General features: G+C 47.2%; 1 protein-coding gene across 2 annotated transcripts in view; it reads left to right on the top strand.

The window, feature by feature from the left end:
* Window positions 1-23488, top strand: part of FGF9 (fibroblast growth factor 9) — a 29499-nt gene extending 6011 nt beyond the window's left edge. The window contains exons 2-3 of one of the 2 annotated variants that reach the window (XM_055542550.1): window positions 3773-3876; window positions 20227-23488. In XM_055542550.1, the coding sequence (XP_055398525.1) occupies window positions 3773-3876; window positions 20227-20472 (350 nt within the window). In that variant the 3' untranslated portion in view covers window positions 20473-23488. Of the gene's footprint in view, window positions 1-3772; window positions 3877-4980; window positions 6859-20226 lie in introns of those variants that run through there. The other variant, XM_055542551.1, reaches the window with a different exon arrangement.
* Window positions 23489-23742: the final 254 nt, after the last annotated feature.

Here is a 23742-nt window from a genome sequence, read left to right as displayed (position 1 = left end):
GCCTGAGTGAGCTGCCTGCCTACCATGAATACCCACCTCTCATTGCATCCCCACCCCCATAGTTATTACATTTACCTGGTTGTCTGTCCTGCCCACTAGATGGGAAGCTCTTTGAGGTCATAGTCTAGTCCTTGCTCATCGTCATATTCTCACAAAGGGTGTGGTGCTTGGCTTACAATTTGTTGTTGTTCAGTTGCTCACTGGTGTCTGACTCCTTTGTGACCCCATGGACTGTAGCCCTCCAGGCTCCTCTGTCCATGGAATTTCCCAGACAAGAGTACTGAAATGGGTTGTTATTTTCTTCTCCAGGGGATCTTCCAGACCTGGGGTTCTAACCCACGTCTCTTGCCTTGGCAGTCAGATTCTTTACTGCTGAACCACCGGGGATGCCCATTGACTTACTCCTTAGTTTGTTGATTTAATGAATGAGTGCATGTCTTATTGATGCCAGGAGATAACAAGATTGATCTCTTACCACTTTCAATTCCAAAATGTGTAATAATCATTTCAGAACTTATGTGGTGTGTGCACAAAATCAGTATGTTAACACGTGGAGCTGCCCACCTTCCCACGTCCTGTGTGAGGAGAGTGCAGACACAGGAGCCCACCTGCTCTTCATTTCCTCTGCTGCTGCTTGTCCTGAGCGCTGGCTCAGCCAAGTCTCATCTCGCCAACATCTTCCATTTCACTAGTGAGAGAATGACTATATATATCAGCAGATGAATGGAATAGAAAGCTGTGGTACATATACACAGTGGAATATTACTCAGCTAATAAAAAGAATGCACTTGAATCAGTTCTAATGAGGTCGATGAAACTGGAGCCTATTATACAGAGTGAAGGCAGTCAGAAAGAAAAACACCAATACAGTATATTAACGCATATACATGAAATTTAGAAAGATGGTAACGATGACCCTGTATGTGAGACAGCAAAAGAGACACAGATGTAAAGAACGACTTTTGGACTCTGTGGGAGAAGGCGAGGGTGGGATGATTTGAGAGAACAGCATTGAAACATGTATATTATCATATGGGAAATAGATCACCAGTCCAGGTTTGATGCGTGAGACAGGGTGCTCAAGGCTGGTGTACTGGGATGACCCTGCAGGATGGGATGGGGAGGGAGGTGGGAGGGGGTTCAGGATGGGGAACACATGTGCACTCATGGCTGATTCATGTCAATGTATGGCAAAAACCACTACAATATTGTAATTAGCCTCCAATTAAAATGAATTAATAAAAAAAAAGTGGTACAGAAATCCCAGACTTTTGAGGAAAGGTAAAGCTGATGGGAAGATGTGCGTGGTCAGTAAGGACCCTAGGCCTTGGAGTCTGATTGCTCCTGGGGAGGTTGTCCTTAAGCCTAGTACCCCCATATGTCATCTGAGGGCTCGTATGTGATGACGCCTTGGGCTGTTATGTGGCCCGAGTGGCAGGCCTCTCACTGGGCTGTTGGGGTTGTCACTGACGAGACTGGTGCTCCGGATGTCCTGTAGACCAACCAGGCACATGGCTTTGTGAGAGCTCATGTACTTAGGTTTTGTTGGGGCTGATGGGCAACGTTGGTTGATAGCTGTTATTAGTTCTCTCAGAGCTGCCTCATGTTAGGGAAAGCAAAGATCATCAAATACCCTCTTAGAAGGTGCAAGTATCTTTTAGTTTTATGACTTTCAGTTGACATAGTGTATTAAATTGTTCAGCTGCAATGGGGCAAAATGTTTCCATTTTACAATGAAAATTGGATGTTAATGAATTCCTTATCCTATTTCAGGATTACTATGATTTACAGTGTGTGTTTTCAGGTAGCTAAGAAGAGACTCACACTGTAGTATGTGACTCCTTTAGTAATAAAATGCCACAGTGTAAGTTATTTTTAATCCTAAGAGTTGGATGTGGCATAATGAAATAAAATGATTCATCAATAAGGGCGTGCATCTCACATGAACTGACTCTCATGGAAATATTGCTTTATTTGTCTTTCCATTTGCTTTGTGAGGTAGGGAATGGCTGATTAATGAACTTATTTCAGATGTGTTTTTCATTCGAGACTCACCGGTTATCAGATTCAGAAGGCAATTTCTCATCATATTTTCCCACACACTATTTCACATTCTGTTAAAAATACATAGTTTTTTTGTTTTTTGCAGGTTCAGATGGACAGTCTGTAAACTAAGCTCAAAGAATTTGTTACATTTTGTGCTTATAACAGGACTAGGAACACCCTTTTATAAGCAGTCTCTCTTTGTCCATCACCTTGGAACCTTTGCTTTATTAGATTTATGTACTCCATGTCTTGCTATGATTGCTGCACAGTCTGTTTTGTGAGAGTTGCAAAATTAATTGTTTAAAAATCCATGTAAGTGCTTTTTTACAAGTCACAGGAGACTGACTGTAGTGCAGTGTTATCCCTATTTTTTTCTAAACTTTTTAAATGTAAGTAAATTATTTTAATATTTGCAGATATTTCTGCAAGGTAATGCAGAATTTGGTATGTGTTAATGCAAGGTTTACATAGAGTGTAGCACTTTAATACAAAATGTGGAGAAAATGGCTGAGCGTGAGTGTCTTACTGTTGTCCCCAAAATGCCACTGGATAATCATGTTAAAACAACACTATTGTTACGGAACCTAGAGCTGCTGTTGTGTGACTATAAAATTCTGGATTTATGCCCAGCTTAGGCAATGTTATTCTTAGTGAGGTAAGCAAGAGGAAAGAAGGAAATAAGATTGTTATGTTGATTTGATTTTGGGTTATAGTAATCCATGTCTATTTTAAATCAAGAGCATTTTTTTGGAATGAGCATTTTTTTTTCCTCCAAATATTGTGTTATCTTAATTGCCTAACTATCTCTTTGCGGCTTAGATAAGCACAGAGAAAAATCAATACTTTGTTTAAGCAGGAATATTTGGGATGTAGGCCTTTTAGTTTTCCAGATGGAGCATAATACAGTTATACTGGATAGAGAGAGCTGGATAAATTTTGATGTAAACCAGAGAAGTCTTTGGTTGGCATCTCCATTCTTACTTGAAGAGACATAGACTTCTCTCTGAATAGAACTTTTTTCCAATCCATGTCCATACACGGATACTTCATTTCACAGCTTTAAAGTAGAAGTTAAGTTTTCTCTTACATTATGCTCGTATAAGTTAGTTAGAACATGTACACTGGCTTATCTGACCTGTCATTTCTTAGCACATCTGTGTAAGTACCAGGTTTTTTCTTAGAGAATGAACTTATGGTTATGAGGGTGGGGGAAGGTTGGGGGGAAGATCAGGGGGAAGGGATGGCTGGGGGGAGTTGGGGAAGGACATGTCCACACGGCTGTAGTTAAAATGGATAACTAACAGGGACCCCCTGTACAGCACAGGGAACTCTGCTCAGTGTTATGTGGCAACCTGGATGGGAGGGGAGGGTAGGGGAGAATGGATACATGTATATGTATGGCTGAATCCCTTTGCTGTCCACCTGAAGCTATCAAAACATTGCTAATCAGCTATACTCCAATATAAAATAAAATAAAAAGTTTAAAAGAGAAAATAAATGCTATTTTTTATTTAAAAACTTTTTTTTGTTATGTGTCATGTTGATAAGTGTTTTTGTCTCATAACTAGAAGCTAAGATCTAGTGGAAAAATCAATGCTTTGGGGCAGTGGTTTTAAGAGAAGACGGTTCCTGAGTAAGTGCTCCTCTTCGGTGCTCCCGGGCTTGTGGACACGCAGAGGGCAGTGCTCCACGCCCTGACCTGTGTCCCTCTGTCTCGGTCTTGCAGGGATCCTGGAGTTCATCAGTATAGCCGTGGGTCTGGTCAGCATCCGTGGCGTGGACAGTGGACTCTACCTCGGCATGAATGAGAAGGGGGAGCTGTATGGATCGGTAAGTGCAGCGGGCCACCTCGCCAGCATCCCTGACTCACGTTTGCTGGGAACCACACTTTCTCGAGGTTATAAATAGAGATGAAACTGGTGGTGGTGGGAAGGGGAGTGTAGGCTTTCACTTTTTGAAGAAAACCACTTCATTGTTATGAATAGATGTCAGCCCTGAATCTTCTCTAGACCAAAGTTTCTAAAGCAAATGCTTTATTTATATGCTGAGCCATTTTCATTACCCAGTAAATAAAAAATTCAAAACTGTGAAAAATCCCATCTTCTGGTATTGAATGGGAGTTATTTTTGAAATGAAATGATCTCTCCCCAGCTTTGGCAAGCATTGTAATTAAAACTAGAAATAGACCATGCAGTGAGTATCAGCCCTTTTTCTGAGCTACATAAGATTTTCATTATGTAGAGACAAGGGAGATGGAAATTACTGTCAGATATTCTTGTAGGCGAAAAAGAATAGAAAAATATAATAATTATTTGTAAGTATTATGAGTTTCTTTTTTCTTGTGTCTTCCTTCCTGTCTCCAGTGGGTTGGAAGCTCCCTGTGGAGGCAGAGAGCACTCACTGCAGCTGGCCGGGCACCTGGAATGGTGGTCTCCAGAGTTTTCTGAGCGTAGATCTCAGTGCCTCATGTCAAATTGTGTAAAAGTTGTGTACATAAAGTGTAGCCCATATACGTTATGTTGTTCTCTGCAGCCCGCATTAAGGTGAAGTGCTCTGAAGGCAGGGATGAACGAGTGGGCAGTCAGAGGCCATGTTCTGTCCACAGCAGATGGACCTGTGTCCTCGAGGCTGTGGCCCATTGTGGGGGCTTCTCCAGGGGCCCATCTGCCCCATTCCTTGCCTCCGCCCTTTCCACGTGTCCCTGGCTGAGCCCCTCTGGGGCAGAGACCTGGTGACCATGGGGTGGCGGGGAGGCCTGACTGCGGGCTTGTGAGGCCCGCTGCCTGGTTCAGAGCCTGAGGTGCCCAGCAGAGGTGGGACGACCCCCTTGCCCTCTGTGTCCTTGCTCGCCTGGAGGTGTCCTCAGGCTGGGGCCCTGCTCGGTGGACGGGTGACCAGGCCTGCATTTTCCCACCCCCTCATTTCCTTCCTCAGCCTCCAGCCTCCCCCGTGCCCACCCTGGTCCCGCCGACAGAGGGTCCCTCAGTCCCCGACACCGCTGCTTCCCGCTCAGACCGCTTGAGCTCCTGCCCTGAAGGCGCTGGCCACCTGCTTCCATCCACTCGCCTCGCTGGACCTTGCTGCCCGGGTCTGCTCTGCTAGGCCGTCTCCTGTCCCTGTCCCATGTGCCTCGAGTCTGCCTCCCTGCTCTTCTCTGGTCACTTGTCATCTGATGGGCTGTGGAGTCGGGTCCCCCACCCTGCCCTGCCGTCCCCTCCTCCCTGTGCCTCAGGAGACAGCTTTTTTTCTTTAGGATTCGGTGACAATACTGCCTCTTCTGCAAAACCTTCCCTACCCACTGGAGCCCGAGTTCCGGGTCAGCATCTTGTATGTGTGTGTGTCCTCTGGGCTCTGGCGGTGCCTTCTTTATATTTCCATCCTCGCCTGAGGAATATCGACTTCTGGTGTGATTATGTGTCTGTGTTGGTTGTGTGTTCATGTTGGTTATGTGTCCACTGGAGGAACATAGACTTCTGGTGTGGTTGTTTGTCTGTGTTGGTTGCGTGTCCAGGTTGGTTGTGTCCATGTTGGTTATATCCATGTTTGTTATGTGTCCACTCCAGGAATGTAGACTTCCGATGTGGTTGTGTCTCTGTGTTGGTTGTGGGTCTGTGTTCCCTAGGTGTTGAGGTGGGGGCTGCAGGTTTCCTTTCAGTGTTGCTCTGCACACAGCCTGGGCCTGCAGCGGCGAGGGTCCTAGTTGGGTTGAACCTTGTGGTTTCTTCATGGCTTCCCGACCCTCAATGCGTGGCCCTGGCTGTCTCTGCCTGTGTGGTCAGTGTGCCCCTTGGGCCCTGCTGGAGGGAATGTCCCTCTCTGCTGTCCCCCTGCTGAGCCGCGCTGTGACGTGTTGTCCATCCCTGGGGGAGGGGCAGAGGCTGGAGAGGATGGTGTCCGAGGAGGGTGGTGGCCATTGGGACGCCAGGCTCCCCCACCTGCTCTTCCTGTCCAGATAGGGGCTGGACTCGGGTGGCCTCATGGCTCCTCTGCTCTGGGTCTCGGCCTTTCATGCCTTGGGCGCCCCGGGCTTCACTCCCGTCTTCCCTGCCTGTCCTTTGATGTTCTCTGTGTGCCCATGATGTTACACAGCAGGATTGCCTCTTCCAAGCTGCCTGCCTGGTTTACCTGTGTGCACATCTCACACAGGTGTGAGGGAGTCCATCTCCTCGGTGGCCAGAGCCACACTGCACTGTGGTTGTCATCACCCTTGTGTGGCAGTGAGAACGGGGTGACCCACACATCTCCTCTCCATCCCAGAGAGACCAAGAGAAGGAAAGAGATGCAGGCAGCGATTCTGTTATTAGCATGCCAGAAACGGTAGCTGAGAAGTTTACCTATGTGAAGTTGTGTGAAGCTCAGCGGAGTGGAGAAGATGTGTTTCTAAACATTGAGGAAACCTTGGAAAGACTGATCTCATTGGGAAAGAAGGTGAATAGGAGATTTGGGGAATTAGCCATCACTTTTATAAAGTCTATGCATGTGTAAGTGCAGCAAAAGTTAATGTAAATGTATTTAGGATTGTTTTTTCTATTTTCATTTGTGTGGTTCTTTTGCTTCCAAGACTATATTAGTATTAGATCTAAAAGGTCAGAGGTGAATGGGGTAATACTTATTCAGAAAAATATATAGAATTCTGAACCCTGTTAGAGGGCTTCCCAGATGGCAGTCGGTAAAGAACCCAACTGCCAGTGCAGGAGACATAAGAGATGTGGGTTCTATCCCTGGGTTGGGAAGATCCCCTGGAGAAGGGAATGGCTACCCACTCCAATATTCTTGCCTGGAGAATCCCCATGGACAGAGGAGCCTGGGGGGCTATGGTCCATAGGGTTGCAAAGAGTCAAACACAACTGAAGTGACTTAGCATGTACACACCCTGTCATACTGTGGAAATAGAAAAAACTCTATTGCTGATGTATACTATGATGTGATTTAAGGAAAATCTGAGCCATTCTATTTCTGGGATGGAGTCTGATTATTGTAATCCTGTTTTGAGTTCATCCCTACGTCCATTCATCTGCTCATTTCTTCACAAACATTTGTACTTAATATGTGCCCAGATAACACAGCAAGTATCTCAGACTCTGGTGGGAGAAATATACCTATAAATAATTCAGTGCAGTATGAACTGTACCATGTTAGAGGAATCACAGATATCCTGGGAATCCAGAAGAGTGTCTAAATAATTGCCTGGGGAAATTGGGTGGCAGCACTTCACCGGGTTTTGAGGGATGTATAGGAGTCTCAAAAAAGGGAGGCATAAAAGGAAAGGTATGTAATTTTTCAAATGTAAAGATTAGAATACCCCGCCTGGGTGAGATTTAGGAAGGGTATTAGATCTCTCTCTCTCTCTCACACACACACATATATGAGTGTGTACTTGGGCAGAGAATTAAAATGTTAGAGTACTAGTTTACATTTTTCACTTTTGTTCTCATGACAGAAAAAGAGTAGACGTAAGGCTTCATTACCTCTAGAGTCTTAATCTCAATCATCTGAGCATCATCAGGTTACTTCACAGTGTCAAGAATAATTCACTGTAATAAATACCGCTTTAAAAAAGAATGCCTTGAAAACAATTAATCTGTTTCAAGAAGCCTGTGTTTAATGAGAGTTGTTGACATTTTCATTAAAAAGAGGCAGCGCAGTCTCTAAAACTGTAACGGTGCAGGAAGGGGGAACATGGGACCTGAAAACGTGGTGAGGACGATGACAGACCCCTGTTTGTATCCCTTTCAGCACCCGCTGTTTTCTGTCTGGAGTTTTCATTCCTGTTGGTCTTTCCCACTGAATTTGGCCCTTAGGAGCTGGTCTCTGTCTCCTGAAGGCCGTGCTGTGTATGTCGCATGCTGTTGGCATGTAGGGTCATCACCCCAGCCATTTGGCCGGTCACGCCTGCATCCGTGTAGTACGTCACACGTAGATAGCGTGACCCGAGCTGTCACTGTCCACCTCCACTGTCCTGGGTTTCCACCTGGGCCACCCTGGTTTTCTGCTGTTGGGACCTTGCTTAGATGTTAAGGCTGAAAGAGAAGGGGTGGGGTAAATTGCTCCTGGGCCAGAGCTTGTGGGGCAGAGCGAGGACTTAGACCAGCGCTGGAGCACGGGAGCCTGGCCACCACCTACCAGAGACGCTGGTCACACAGGCACTTGCAGACCATCGGTTAGTTGTTACGTTTCCAGAGACACAGGTGCGCCTGGCTGGGTCCATGTGAGTCCGTGTAATCAGTAACCAGGGTGTGCTGGATTTAAACTGTGTTTCCACTGCGTAGAAACTTTAAAGCCCAAGACGTCACGTGGGGTGCCTGTCCACACTGGCTGGGCCTGTGTGAACCGGAGCTGTCCCTCGTGCAGTGTTTCCACGGAGGGGGGCAGTGGTTGGGGGGCTTCAAGGACCACCCATCCCAGGATGAAGGTGTATGTCCACCCCTGTAAGAGGAAACAGTGAAATATATCAGATCCCCAAACCCCATTTGCCTTAAATTATTTTTGTTTTAAGTGAATATGTACAAACATAGACACTTTGTGCTCCTTTGGTGACTGCAACGCAAACCATACGTATATTAAAATTCACCCTGGACCGTGGAATGGCTGGACTCTGCAGCGGCAGGCGGGGTCTGATGTGATGGGTGAAGCTACCTGAGTGGGGCTGAGATACAGCTTCGGGGGCAGCACACCTATCCCCAGGGCTCCTGGGGTTGCGGGGGGGCAGCCTCCTCCCATGGCCTCCTGGGTGAATTGCTGGGAAGCCAGGTGTCACCTGGCCCTCACGGACGGTCCAAGGATGTCGTTTCTCTTCCTGTGAGTCCCAGTGGTGAGGGTTTTGCTGCTTAGTGCTGAAGGTGACGTCAGATACAGACACATCCTTGGGCAACCATGTGTGGTTATAGGCAGCCCTCAGGAGGGTCTTGAGTGGCTTTAAAAGGATTCCTTTTTGGGAGATGAAAAGTCCGAGATGATGCTCCTGCAGGAAGCTTGTTGCCCCTGGATTAGCCTTTATCTTCCCAGGACGTGCAGCTGTGGAAACGTGCCGGGATGGGGGCGGTCCCTGTGGTCTCTGTGAGGCGTCTGCAGTGCCTGTGTGAGCAGCGTGGGCACATGCAGAATGCGCGTGTGCTTGTGGAACAGGACACCGTGCCTGGTGGCCAGTCCCCGCTGGACTCAGCGGTTTGTCTATGTGCTGTGTCAGTTGAGACAACTCCGGCAGCGGCCATGCCAGTGGGTCCTGGATGCTGAGTCTGAGGGGGTCATTCCTGCAGGGGAAATGGCAAGAGTCTTCTGTGTGGTGGCCTCCCTGGGGCGGGCGCGCTCTGCAAGTGGGTGGCTTTAAGCAGACACTGAGTGATGGAGCCCGGCCTCCCATCCTATGCGCGGGTTGCTGGCTGTCAGAGGACTGCGTGGCAGTTCTTTGTGAAGGAGGGCAGCGCCTCGGGAGACTGTTCTACTGTATTAGCCAGTTTAGCTAGTAGAGCATCTTTGTGCTGGAGGTGAGGAGATGGGGGTTGGTGGCTTAGTGACCTTAGTGAAGGTCACACAGAGGGTAAGAAAGGAGTTTGGTTTGAATGCAGGTGAATTAATCTTGTCCAATACACACAAGAGTGGCCATCTGTTTTTGTGAATTAAAAAATATATGCCCTTCACAGACATGATTTTGAAACAATTGTTTCCTTCTAGCAGCCTAGTTTTTACTTAGTGGTTCATTTGTTTCCTTAGCATCTATACTCTGGGCTGTTAATTAGTGGAAAATCATCTTTTATAAAAAAATTTATCTTCTTCTTTATGTAACTGTAGTCAAGTTTCTGTTGTTAAGCAGCAAGCTGACTCCCCTGATGGTCTGAGGCCTGTGTGGCTAACCTGGCAGGTAAGCGGTGGCAGGGCTCACATGTGGGGAGGCGTCACAGGCTATGAAAAGTGAAGTCACTAAGTCGTGTCCGACTCTTTGTGACCCCATGGACTGTGGCCCGCCAGGCTCCTCTGTCCACGAGATTCTCCAGGCAAGAATACTGGAGTGGGTTGCCATTTTCTCCTCCAGGGGATCTTCCTGACCCAGGGATCAAACCCAGGTCTCCTGCATTGCAGGCAGACGATCTATTGTCGGAGCCACCAGGGACCTGGTTTTCATCGTCAGGCCCACGGGCTGGGCTCAGTGCACCCATGTGCACAGAGGGGAAGAGAAGGATGGCCCAGGACTGGGGTTCGTGCTCAGGGGCGGGCTTCCTTTAGGCTCCGGGATCTCGGTACAGAAGCTTCCTGAGTTGGTGCTCCGATTCCCCCCCACCCCCTGCCCCACACATCGCATCTCTTTGTAGAACAGGTGGGGCCTGGCCTGGGGCTTAGATGCTCGGGACATGACCTTCGGATTCTCTTCAGTCTCTGCATCCCCGCGTTCCTTGCAATGATGCTGTGGGGCAGCTGTGCACACTCCCTGCCACACGCACCCACACACAAGTGCACACTCACTTGTTTTCATAACCCTGCAGGGTTTGGCGGTGTCATTGTGCACACAGGCCAGCACTTCTGTAGGTGCTGGAGAACAGTTGACCCTCGTGACTGCAGGCCATGTGCTTGCACGTTTGTCCACCAGCTGGGGTTTGTGTACCCAATTGTATGACCCTGGAATGGTGTGACTCACACACCTGCCAAGAGCAGCAGCAGAAGCTACTGCTGGCCAGGGCCCCATGAGGCCATGCAGCCTTGTGCCTTCAACTCCTGCTGAGTGAGCATCCTCTCCTGCATCTGTTTAGTGCCTGGGGTCTCATGTTTTTGTGCTTTTCCAGGGTGGTTTCTCTGATCAGAATGCCCCTGGGGCCTAGTGCTGAGATGCTGTGCGTGTCCCAAGTGCAGGAGTCTGGGCGTGTGTCACGGAGGAAACACGGGCCTCACAGGAGTCTCAGCCGGCCTGAGTCACTGCCCTGCGTCCACAGCTGAAAAATCCACGATATTAACTTAAATGGAGACAGAACAAAGCAGGGCTGTGTATTGGTTGTTTGACAAGCATGTGATGAGCAGAGAAACAGGCTCTGAACCCACGTTTCCCCAGGAGCTGCAGTTCAGGGCCTGATCCACATGGAGCGGCCTCGTGCGTAAGGCTGCTTCCTCCTTGGGTGACCTTGGCGCTGGTTCAAGGGGAACTTGCCACTCTGGGGGGAGTTGGATGTGCAAATGTGGTTGAGGTAACGGAATTGCGTCCAGAGAGGGCTGGGGGTGGGGCTTCATCTTGGGCTGGGAGGGAGGTCTGGATGGTTCACAGAGAAGACAGTTTGTGAGGGGCCGGTGTAAAGGCAACCTTGGGGCTGCAGGGTCTGGAGACGTGGCTGCTCACGGGTCCCTATTCTGCCCCCCCCCCCCATCCCCACGCACACAGCAGTTCTGTCTCTTCTTCTGGTTTTCCTGGCAGCTGCCAGAGGCCACGATGTTGACATTTGAGGGGTCCTCCACTGCCACTGTCCTTAGCTGCTCAGGGGACACTGCTGCCATGCTGCTCTGTGTCCTGGCTGGCGCTCTGGAGCCTCTCTGAGAAAGCCCCCCATTCTGGGGCTACCCCCGCCACCACCCCGCCCCGGTCAGGAGGGTTTGTCCGTTGACCTGGGTGTCCGTCGGTGATTTCACAGGCAGCTGAAAGATGTGTCTGCTTTCCCAGCACCCCCGCTGAGGGCCCCCCAAGGATGGGGAGGCCGTGGTGTCAAGTGGAGCCCAAGAAGGGCTTGTGAGCACTTAGGATCCTGACCAAGCTCGTCTCCTCCTCCCTCAGCCCTTTGTCATCCTTGTCCCTGTCCTGACATCACCGCCGCAGTTTGCTTCTCCTTTGTGGCAGGTGCCTGTGTGGTGTGAGCTTGGACCCGCCAGGGTAATGCCAAAGCCGCCACTGGGCAGCTCTGCGTGGCCTGCAGGGGCCTTGCCCTGGACGTGGACATGGGCTTGCTGTCTGCTCCCCACCCAGGGTTGATCTCTGTGCCCCCTCCTTCCTGCACCCCACCAACCCTGTTTTCCTTCGGCCTCGCTGTCTGCAGGGCCTTGTCTCCGGGTCCTCTGGAGCGGCTTGCATCCCTTTTCCTTCCCTCCCTGTCTTTTGAAGTTGGTTTTCAGCTTGCTGTGTCTCTATGGAAGGTTCCTGCCTGTTCTTGCATCCTGAAGACTTTGAACTTGGAGATGAAGCATGGAGTGGGGGAAGCACAGGGCTGGGACCCCAGCTCCAGGCCTCAGGGTTGCGGGCTGGAGTAGGAACCAGGGTTGACGACAGCCCATTGTGAGGATGGCTGGCGTGGGCGCCATCTGGGCTCCCGGGGGGCTAAGCAGCGGCTCCTCAACCTCCTTCAGGACTGAGTGCGGCCATGATGGATGTGCTGTCCCGTCCGACCTCAGAGTTCCCTGTGCAAGACCCATGGAAGTCGTGTTTCTTGCACGTTTGAATTCAGAAGTTAAGAGTTAGGACATCATGTTTGAAAGGAAATAAGCATTTTCCTTCAGATCAAACTATGACATCCCTTGCTTTATCCTTCAGACTGTAAACCATAAAGCTGTGTTTGCCGAGGTTAATTTTGTATACCTTCTTCTTAAGTGCAGCACGTTAGTATGTTATGTTCTTAGTTGAATTAAATAGTTGGATTTCTTTTAAGGACAGAGTTTCCATCACTGATGGTGGCGAGGATGGTTTCTCCTGTCCACATGCTGGCGAAGTCTACCAGCCATGGCAGTACCAGAGTGTCCACCCCCAGAGTTGGGGTCTTAAGGTGATAGCAGTTTTGAAAATGGCCCTGATGGCCTGTGGACTTGGTGCCCGGGGGGAGCAGGGTGACTGACAGTGTCAGCTCGAATTTGTCCTGGAAGTGGGCTGTTAGCAGAGGGGCCCTGAGAGAGTGACCCACATGTTGCCCAGAGGAAGGGACAATGGCACCGGTAACTTTCCACGAGCATGGGGCCATTTCTCTACCACCAGGTGGGGGCTGGGAGGATGAGTTTGGTTCTAGAGGAGTCTGGGTTGATGTGAATCCAGTTGGAGCTGAGTGGTGGGGGCACCCGGGGAGTCAGGAGGTAGCAGAGACACGTGTGTGTGTGTGACCCCATGAGGGGTTTCTCTGTGCATCTTGGGGGGATGACTGTGTGTGTCTGAGAAGTTCCCAGTCCTCGGTCACTTCTCTTTGGGGCCGCCTTTCCTCTGCCTTATGTGACACGTCCAGCTTTGCCCCCAGCTCTAGGCCCTCCCCAGGCTTCCCAGGTGCTCAGTGGGTAAAGAATCCCCCTGGCAATGCAGGATACACACGAGATATGGGTTCAATCTCTGGGTCAGGAAGATCCCCTAGAGAAGGAAATGGTAAACCTCTCCTGGGAAATCCCATCGACAGAGGCACCTGGTGGGCTACAGTCCATGGGGTCGTAAAGAGTTGGACACAACTAACTGACTAAGCACGCATGTGCTCTGGATACTCTGTGACTTTGAGAACTGTTTTGCTACAGGTTTTGGTTTTTCTTCCCAGTCAGTTCTCTTGGGGCAGCTCATGACACAGGTTTTGTTGGTCAGGCAGACGTTCATTCACGAGCTTTGATTATTGAGGTCAACATAGGGAAGAGGTCAGCGGTGGTCCCCCAACATAAGACACCCTCTGAGGGGGGTGTCGTGTGAGTCTCCCAGGGAGGGAAGGAGGGGCCCCTGGTGCCACAGCCCTGTCTTCGTCCCCGTCCTTTCTTCGCTGAAACAGCAGCTTCCCTGCTTGGCCGCTGCCAGAAGCATCACTTGGCCGCGTCTCTGCATTGGCAACGGATGCTGCACATTTTAGTTGATTTCTTCCCTACTTTCCAGTGACACTGCAGCTCCTTTTCCATTTCCCGTTCAGCGTGTCCTTCTCCAGTCATTGTGAGCATCTCGGCTTCCACACTGGATGCCCCAAGGCTGGCCCATTTGATCTTAGGCTGAGAGAGACCCTAGATGTCTCTGGGTTCTGTACCCTCTCTTCACAGAGAAGGAACTTGAGGCCCAGGATGGCTGATCAACCCCATTTGGGGTGTGTGTGTGTGTGTGAGGTCACCATCACTTCACTGCAGAGATTCTGTGAATCTTGTAGTTCTTCAGAAATTGCCTTTGGGCTTATACAGCCATTGTCTTTGTTAATCTTTCAGTTTCTCTAATTTCATCTCCGCAACCCAAGGCCTGAATTTTGCCTGTTTCGTCTACGACAGAAAATCTTTGGTACATTTTTCTGTTTTGACTCCACTCCCTGCAATGTGTGTTGATTGTCCTGCAGACTAGGTGCCTGGGTCCCATTGTTTCTAGGCGTGTCCTTAACAACAGGAATTGTTTCCTTCATTCCACCTCCCTGCCTTGAAGCTCTCCACTTCTCCTCCATTGTCTGTGCTTCTACTTTCAGTTTTTAGAGAGAGTAATATTTAGCTTGAAGTTTTTTCAGCTTTTGCAAGTCTGTGATGTGCATTTTAAGTGGTCATTGAATGACTTCTCTCATCAAGATAGTTATTATGGTAAGAAATGTTACATAAGCTTTCTTTTTAACTAGGTGTTCTAAGATCCTGAAAGAAATTTCATGAACTTTTCCTGTAGAGTTCTTGGCAGATGAATCAAATGTGCATTGTCTAGACACTGAGACAGAAGTAAGAATATTGCCTACAGTGAATATTAAACTTCTCAAACTGGAATTCTCTTCAACCTTGGGCTGGACTTTCTTTCCCCTGTGGGTCTCCATCTCTGAAAATATATTGCAAGTATGTGAACTAACATGATGTACAAAACAAATGTCTGTCTCTGGGGGTAGCTGTGAAGATTACCTCTAAGTAGCCTTGTCTGCCCTGCAGTACTCTTGGCAGGTCCTGTCCTTGGCTGAACTGTGGGTACCACGTGGCTGGTGAGCATACAGCCGAGGAGATGTCGGTGTGTTCCTCCAGATTCAGACTGGGCCCTGCCTTCGAGTCCACAGATGCTTAGGCCACTTCTGGAGGGTTTGGTTTGGTTTGGTGGGAGGAGTGGAGAGAATGTAGGAATTCTTAATTTTCTGTATATTTGATGACACAGTATTGCCTGTCCACCTTGTTCTATGTGCATTCACCAGACACATCTGCTTCTTCACATGTTCCCCCAATTCCAGTGGCACATTTGATGGCCAGGATTGCAGGTGTAAAAGCAGGCCCATGGGGGATGGTGGGGATTTTAAAGAGGTTTTGAAACATGAGTCTGGAGGTGAGACATGTTAAGGGACTGGACCTAAATGGAGCTTCTAATCAAATAAGACACAGTGTCTTCCCACCTGTTCTCTGTGTTTGTTGCTTTCTGTTTGGGGACTTCTCCCAGGAGAGAAGCACTAAAAGACCTGGCTTCTTAATAGTGGTCCTTTCATCATTATATTTAATCACCCCTTGCAACAGTTCCCACTAAGACTTTACAGCTAGATTATTAATGAGGAACGTGCATCTATACAAGTAATTGTAGTTAAGGGAAGTCTAAATACCATGACTGGGATAAACAATAGGCAGAAGGCTGAGTGCTGAAGAGTTGATGCTTTTGAACTGTGGTGTTGGAGAAGACTCTTGAGAGTCCCTTGGACTTCAAGGAGATCAAACCAGTCAATCCTAAAGGAAATGAACCCTGAGTATTCATTGGAAGGACTGAAGCTGAAGCTCCAATGCTTTGGCCACCTGATGCGAAGGGCTGACTCATTGGAAAAGACCCTGATGCTGGGAAAGACTGAAAGCAGGAGGAGAAGGGGATGACAGAGGATGAGATGGTTGGATGGCATCACCGACTCAATGAACATGAGTTTGAACAAACTTTAGGAGACAGTGAAGTACAGGGAAGCCTGGTGTGCTGCAGTCAGTGGGGTCGCAAAGAGTCAGACACAACTTGGTGATTGAACAACAAGGAGGTAAGGAGAGCGGGGTTGCTGAATCTATAAGCCTGCACGTGGAAACCTCGGTGATGGATGAGAAAGGTCTTAGCAACTGGACAACAACAACAGAGAATGAGTGATCACATCAAATCATTAACTTATAAAAGGTCGGAAACTCTCCTATCAGTGTGACTTCTCACCTTGGGATTTACATATTGTGAGTTTATGCTGGGGGTTTAAACAACTCTTTGAGTTGAACACAAGCAACCATTTGGATGGTGTGGTTAGAACTACACCATATGTTTATATGTATAAAAATGGAACCATGTTTTAAAATAGCAGCATAAGTCTATGTATTTTCAATGAGAACTCTTGACTCTCAAAGTTTGAAAACTTCTGATTTCAGTTTTTAAATGGGGACTTGGGCATGGTAACGCCCATGTGAATTACACATTTTCCAATTGTCAAATAGTTGAAATTAGTGTCCATATGAGTTTATGTCGTATAACATTCCTAAGTATTCTCTGGGGCATACTATAATTTTCACATTATTATCTCATACTTTGGTTTTAATAGGATTGGTAAAAGTTTTGAAGTTTTAATTTCAGTTTTTCCCACTGCTTAGAATTTGATGATATAAAATGAAAAGAGGTTTCCATAGTTGCTAACATTCACCAGATTTTGTTCCAAAGCATGGGCTTTAGAAGGCTTTTGAATTAAAGCCACATTCTCCACCCAAGCCTAGTGACATAATCCAGCAGTTCAAAGATAGGTATGCCATAAACAGCTACAGTTAAATAATCTAAAAAAAAAAAAAATTAAAACATGGAAATACAATAAAACAAGAATTGATCACTTTATAGTGGAATACTCTATAAACCGTCTGCATTGGAAACATCTGGTGAGTTTTAAAACATCTGAGTTCTATAATTCTAAAGTGTATAGTTTATTTGAAGGCAGAAACTGTTTCTTCTCCTCTGCATATATATATAAAAATACAGGTTAATATATATATTTTTTTGCTGTCCTGATTTGCATCTATTTATTTATTTTTAATTTAGATAAATAACTTTGGACTACACCTTCCTAACATAAATATATTCACCTCAACTAAATATTTTATCGCTAAGTACTGAAGTCTGGTCATGAAAAGATTAATTCTGTAAATCTTGCTACTTTGTGTTTGTCTAAAACAAAAATCACTAATTAACATAAACCCAAATAGTAAGAAAAAATTATTTGAAAGCATATACATGGTATAGAAAGGTATCAGGGTCTTCAATTTTTATGATCCTTTAAATTAGAAAAAGTTTTTAAGGTCTGCAGGTTTATCTGAGCGGCATTGTAATCCTTGCATAATAATTAGAGGAGCTCAACTGGACCAGGCGTTTGGCAATGTATTGTCTGCATGCCTCATTTAACTAGTTAACTGAAGTTATCCAACCCTCCCAAGAATGAGATGATTGACCTTTCAGCCATCACAAAAACTGCTGTCTGGAGATCATAGTGGAACAGTTTACTTCATTTTCTGAGTTGTCTAAAAAGCTATATTGTATGTGTAACGATGTTACAACAGCCTCATAAGGGAAACAGAGCCATGTTTGTGGAGCAGTGAAAAGGTTAGTTCAGTTTCTTAACCACATTCAACTTTTTTAAAAAGGTTTTTTTGTAAACTGACAATACCCCCCAAACATGTAAAGCCCCTTTGGAGGGGCCTTGGAAGTCCCTGGACAGATAGAGTATCTGGAGGGAACCTCTGTTAGTGATAAGTGGGAGGTGGGGAGTCTGGGCAGGGCTCCTGGAGATGCCCCTTCACCATGACAACAGGATCCTGAGCAGGGACCCCTGTCGAGGGCATTTTTGGGGGAAAGACACACTTGCTGTTGGCTGAGGTTTGCTCCAGTTCTGAGAGGTTCTGATGTGACCACAGCCACCTTGGTGACCAGTAGGTGTCCTGAGCTCTGGGCGCCGGTCCCCAGCTGTGCGCCTGACCTGGTCCCGCCCCAGGTGTGGTGCCGACCTGCTCCAGGAGGGTCTGTGGAGGCCGAAGCTGGGGGCATGCCTGTGGCTCCAAAGGCAGGCCCCTCATGGGTGCAGACCCTGAGGTGGCATGTCTTGTCCTGATCCATGGAGGGACAGTGCCCAGAAGGTGTGACCCGTATTCAGAGCAGACAGAGGCCGGGGCACAGCTCAGGGTCCAGGAGGAGGGGAACCCTGTTTCATAAACAAAGTATCTTCCAGGGCTTCCCAGGCGGTGCAGTGGTAAAGAACCCACCTGCCGATGCAGGAGTCATCAGAGACATGGGTTCCATCCCTGGGTTGGGAAGATCCCCTGAAGGGGGCATGGCAACCCGCTCCAGTGTTCTGGCCTGGAGAATCTCATGGACAGAGGAGGCTGGCAGCCTGCAGTACAGGGGGCCACACAAAGTCTGACACGACTGAAGTGACTTAGCACACACATGCATCTGTCAGGTAATGTGGTTTCCTGCTAAGAAAAAGAAAGCTGGATTTGAATTCCTTTTTTGATTTCCTTGGTAGAACTGAAGGCTCTACAATTCCATTCTTTGGTCCACTTTATTAAGCAGAAAATAAATGAACATCGCCTGCTTAGAAAACTTACTTAATCACTGCAAACTCAAACCAGACCTTTTAAGCCAAGAGTAATCTTGTCTGTTGGGAGAATATTTATTATACAGATGGAAGTAAAGTCTGAAGTAGCTGTTAATGTCTTTAACACTAGTTTTATTTTGTCCGCTTTAATGGAGATGGAAGAGAAATCACATTCAGCCTGGTCTCCCCAGTGTGGGGGTTTCCTTTGGGTTTGCTCATGGAGGGAGGTGGGGGCCTTTCTGTTAGTTCCCAGGGGAGGGGCTACCGCTCCCCCTGCAACCCCCTTGTCCCTGTAGACCTGGCGTCAGTGGTCCAGTGTTTCCCCATTGGTCTTTCTTGCTCGATCCTTTCCCCTGGTTCAACTCACTTAACAGAGACTTGTCCAAGGACATATTTTGCTACCAACCCACTCAGTGCATTTTGATTATCCAGAAGTACCCTTCCTAGGAGGTGTGGGTCCTGTGTGCCTTGGGTGGTTTAAGCGTTTGGTGAACGGTGTCAGGAAGCTGGCTCACGAGGCTTCTGGTTTTCAGCATCCTCAGCAGGACTCGCCCCCCCTTGTCCTCACCCTCACTGTCCATCAGGCTGGCTGTGAATCAGTGCGCTGAGTTGTGTCCTCAAGTGTGTAACTGCGTGAACATATATTTGTAGGTTTTCTTACTTACATAAGGGGCCAGGTGTGCAAGAGCAAGGGGAATATTTTCAAAAGTCATTTTAGTGTTTATTTTTTACATTACCACCTGGGAAGGTGTGGACCTTGAAGTTTTAGCAGCCCCCCAACCCGCCCCGCACTGCCTCATTTGTGTCTGTGCCTGGAGTGAGCTCACGGTCGGGGTGAGATGTGAGCAGGGCCTCCAGTCCTTACTCTTTTTGGCGCTCAGGATACATGACTGCAGGGGCCCTGGTTGTGTGGTTCCTGGGAATCCAGGGTTAAATAAAGCTCCAGTGAAGGGCAAAGTGCAATACATTTATGAAAATGTGGAGTCTTTCTGCTTTTAAACCGGGAGGGGACTGGTTCTTCTGTCTAAGTTGAAGGAAGCCCAAGAGCTGGGATTTTTGTCTTCACTTCTTTGTACTAAGGAAGACCCAGTCCTGATAGAAAGCTTTGTATCTCAACTTGTGGACCCAGCGGTGGCTGCCTCCAAAGTCCCCAAGGGCCTGTTCAAAATGCGTATTTCCAGACTTTCTGGCTCAGAATTGTAAAGGGCTGGGGATTGGAACTCTACATCGAAAGAAAAAAAGCATCCCAAAGTGATTCTTCTGCACGCTGAAGTTTGAAAACCACTCTTGTAGAGTAATAAATAACTTCCACTGCTTCAAAGGGCAGAAAACTTGTAACCTCATGGGTGATGTTGGTCCACACGGCAAGGACTCTGAAAGGATGCTGACGATGAAGCGGCTCTCTGAAGCTCTGTCCACGAGAAGGTTCCCCGCCCCCAGGATGGTCTCCATCCTAACTGTTGTGGTGAAAACAGGAACAGCTCATGGTGTTAGTTGCCTTTGCCTGCTGACTCATTCAGATAATTGGCACTCGGAAAAGTTTAACTAGAAAAAATTTAGATTCTTTTTGTGTTTTAATCGTTACAAAAAAAATTAGAACATAGTTGAATTTATAGAGGTAAGTAGCTTTTGCAGAGTGCCTTTAAAGTGGGTTAAAATCAGTATTTTCTCACCAGTTATGTAACAACTTTTAAATACAGAAAGGAGCTAATTTTGCAAAATATTTGCTTTTGTTTTTTAACAGGAAAAACTCACGCAAGAGTGTGTCTTCAGAGAACAGTTTGAAGAGAACTGGTACAACACGTACTCCTCCAACCTGTATAAACATGTGGACACTGGACGGAGGTTCTACGTCGCGTTAAATAAGGATGGGACCCCCCGGGAAGGAACCAGGACTAAGCGGCACCAGAAATTCACCCATTTTTTACCCAGACCCGTTGACCCCGACAAAGTACCCGAACTCTATAAGGATATCCTAAGCCAAAGTTGACAAAGACCGTTTCTTCACTTGAGCCCTTAAAAAAGTAACCACTATAAAGGTTTCACGCGGTGGGTCCCTATTGATTTGCTGTGTCATCACATCCATTGTTGCCAAACTCTGTCGCATGCATAGCCTGACGGAGGCGTGGAGGGGACGTGTGACTGTGCTGTGCCCCTGGCTCGTCCTCCCACGGGACCCCTGCCCGCTGTGCTGCTGGGTGGGTCTTGGGGCAGAGGGCGGCCGGGGATGCGGGGTGGGGGGCACGTGGGGGCAGGGCCTGCAGAGAGGGGGGAGCAGAGAGGACAGGCCATGCATGTTCCTGCCCGGTCTGTCCTTTCTCATCCTGGTCAGCACAGCCGCTCCACCTGGACGCGTCGGGACTGGCTGGCGGCCACGGGCCCGCTGCGTCTCCGCAGGTGCAGCGGGCGCGGTCTTACCGACAAGACTTTCTCGGTTCCTTGTCACGGGTGTCATCCCAGTGAATTTAAAGCAAAGACCTCTTAGTAAAAAAAAAAAAAAAAGAAAAAGAAAAAAAGTTAAATTTATTTATAGAGATTCCAAAGGCGACATTTTATTTATTTTATATATTTATTTATTATATAGAGTTTATTTTTAATGAAATATGTACAGGCCAGATAGGCATTTGGAAGCTTTAGGCTCTGTAAGCATTAAATGGCAAGTCCGCTAGAACCTGTGGTGAGTCCACGTGCGAACGTGGCGTGCATGGATTTCAGACACTCGAATGGCCCTGTGTCCCGAAGGCGACAGCCGCTGTCGTGCCCATGTTACTGTAAACTGACGCGTACCGCTCATGACACCGAGTATCCACTCTTCAGACTGCTTGTCCCATAGCTTACCCCAGAGGATTAAAGATTAACTGGGTCTCAAACGTTTATTCTGTGTCTGTACTATTTCCTCTCTCCTAAGTGGCTTCCTCCATCACGGTTGGAGAACATAATGGTTGGTATATATCCTACTTGTCTAAATCTATCGCAGAATATACCAAAGCTAAACAATGACTGTGTTTTTGTTTTAGTCGAGCTCCAGAACAACAGGAGTCATTTCAAACATGTACTGGTTTAGAATTCTCAAAAAGGAAAAAAAAGCTTACTTGGTACAGATTTTTTTTTTTTTTTTTTTAGGGGACAACACTGAATCAAAACAGCAGGATAATTCTTATAAACTTGGCTCTCAGATATTAAATTACACAAGCACCATAGGGGTCATTGTAACATCTTTTATAGAAAATTGCTTTCTGTGTGACCTGTCATAATACCTGGTAAAAACACCCTTCAAATAAGACTTGCAAAATGAAACTAATAAATCTCCATCAATCATGACAATGAGAGGGAAAATAAATACTTGTTGACTGTGTTTTGTTTTTTAAAAAGGTCTTCACAAGCACTTGATTTTTTTAGAGGGGAAGTTACTTTATAATATCTCTTTTACTAGCCTTTTATAACATTTTATGGTGAAAAGCATAAGAATACGTATTTCTTTAGTAGCAATAATTTTGAAACCTTCCCTTGGGCAAGGGAGACTATTTCTTACTCTATACTAAGGAGAAGAGAGCCAAATTCTTAAAGCAATATTTAAGAAGAAGAAATTTATAACAAATTCAAATACCACATATAACACTTTCTAGCCAGTTACATGGGAAATTGAAAGTGGCAGTTAAAAAATGTGTTGGGATTTATGTAACTAATTTTAAAGTTTAATATTCCAGCTTTGTTTTGCTCTGATGCACATTCTGTATGAAAAATAAAACTATGTCACTGGTGAGTCAAAGCTGTTTTAAGGTAGAAGCTCATGGCTTCTTGTCATGAGCACAGGGGCCCTTCCCTGGCCCAAAGTGGAGAATGGGCAGGTTCACTGATGTGCATTAAGGAAGAACCAAGTCCAGGGTTTGGAACTAAGAAATGATGTGGGGGAGGGGGCAGAAGCAATGTAAAATATCTGATTGATGATAAAGGTCAGAATGTCCTCTTCATTTATTTTCTTTTTTTTCCTCTAAACAGAAGCTGCATTTAATCCCAAGATGTAGTATTCTTATTTATTATTTAACCCTTTGCTGCTGCTAATATGTGCACATATTCAGGCTGTAGATTTTCCAAAAGGCATTTAATATTTTTGGCTGAGAAACACCAAGCCTCTGACCACAGGGAAGGATCACGTTTCTAGGACGTTGTGGGTACAATGTTTAGCACTGAAGAAACTGATTTTAGGAGACAGCCAAAAGTGATCTTAAGGTAGCACTGGATGCTGGATTGACCCGTCGGAGAGAAAGAAAACCATCTGCGAAAAAGACAAAGCTCTCCGTGGGTTCCTAGAAAGTGCTACTTTAATGTTGACTTTTGGAGGGTTTTTTTTTTTTTTCAGTGATTTTTTTTTTTTTTAAAGAAAAAATGTTATATGCTTTGGCAACTGATATAATAAACTGTAATGGTGTGTAAATAAATAAATACTGACTTATGCAATTTCTGTACATAAGTGTGCCAGGGGAGTGGATGGCTCAGGTCTGGGGCCGGCACTGTCCTGTGGGGCCGTGGAGTGAGCCCCCCAGCTCCTGGCTTTGCACCCGGTTCTTGTCGTAAGGCACCCAAGGCCGTGGACAGCTGCCCCTCCACTTCTGGAGTGGTGGGTCCAGTTTTCACAAACATGAGCCTGGCCAGCCAAACCACTGTCTTAACTGGTGCCAACGCTGCACCTCAGTCACAGACTTAATGGGCATGGATTGATCACCCCCCCATCTGTCATGCATATGTCCCCAGGCCATGCCAACAGACATGCCAGGTCACCTTGGGGCACCTGTCCCCAGGCTGTGCCACAGGACATGCCAGGTCACCCCGGGGCACCTGTCCCCGCCATGTCCTGCTCTGTGGGTCAGTGAACAGCTTCAGTTTATGGTTTTCATGCGATTTCATCTCATTGACACTATGCTGTGTTATTTACTTGATAATCTGTAATTGTATGTAAATACATACAGGATTATGTAATTTGTGTAAATACATAATTACAGACTTTGGAAAACTGGTATTTTTTACTCGATGTCCATGTTGGAGCTGCTTCCGACTTTGTGCCTACACCAACTGATGGAATTTTAAAAACACGATCTCCTTGCTCTTACAGCTGTTGCGTGTGTGTTGAGGGGACGAGGGGGTGGGGTGCTGGGAGGGGGAAGCAGACCCACCCAGGTGTCTGTCTTTTCTGTGAGCCTGAGATGAAGGAGTGGGGGGTGCCAGGGTTAGAGAGGCGTGGGCATGCCTCGGGCAGCACTTG

The sequence above is a fragment of the Bubalus kerabau genome, chromosome 12 (assembly GCF_029407905.1).
Source record: "Bubalus kerabau isolate K-KA32 ecotype Philippines breed swamp buffalo chromosome 12, PCC_UOA_SB_1v2, whole genome shotgun sequence".
NCBI lineage: Eukaryota > Metazoa > Chordata > Mammalia > Artiodactyla > Bovidae > Bubalus > Bubalus kerabau.
Note: the sequence above shows the minus strand (reverse complement) of the source record. Positions and strands in the feature narration are given on the sequence as shown.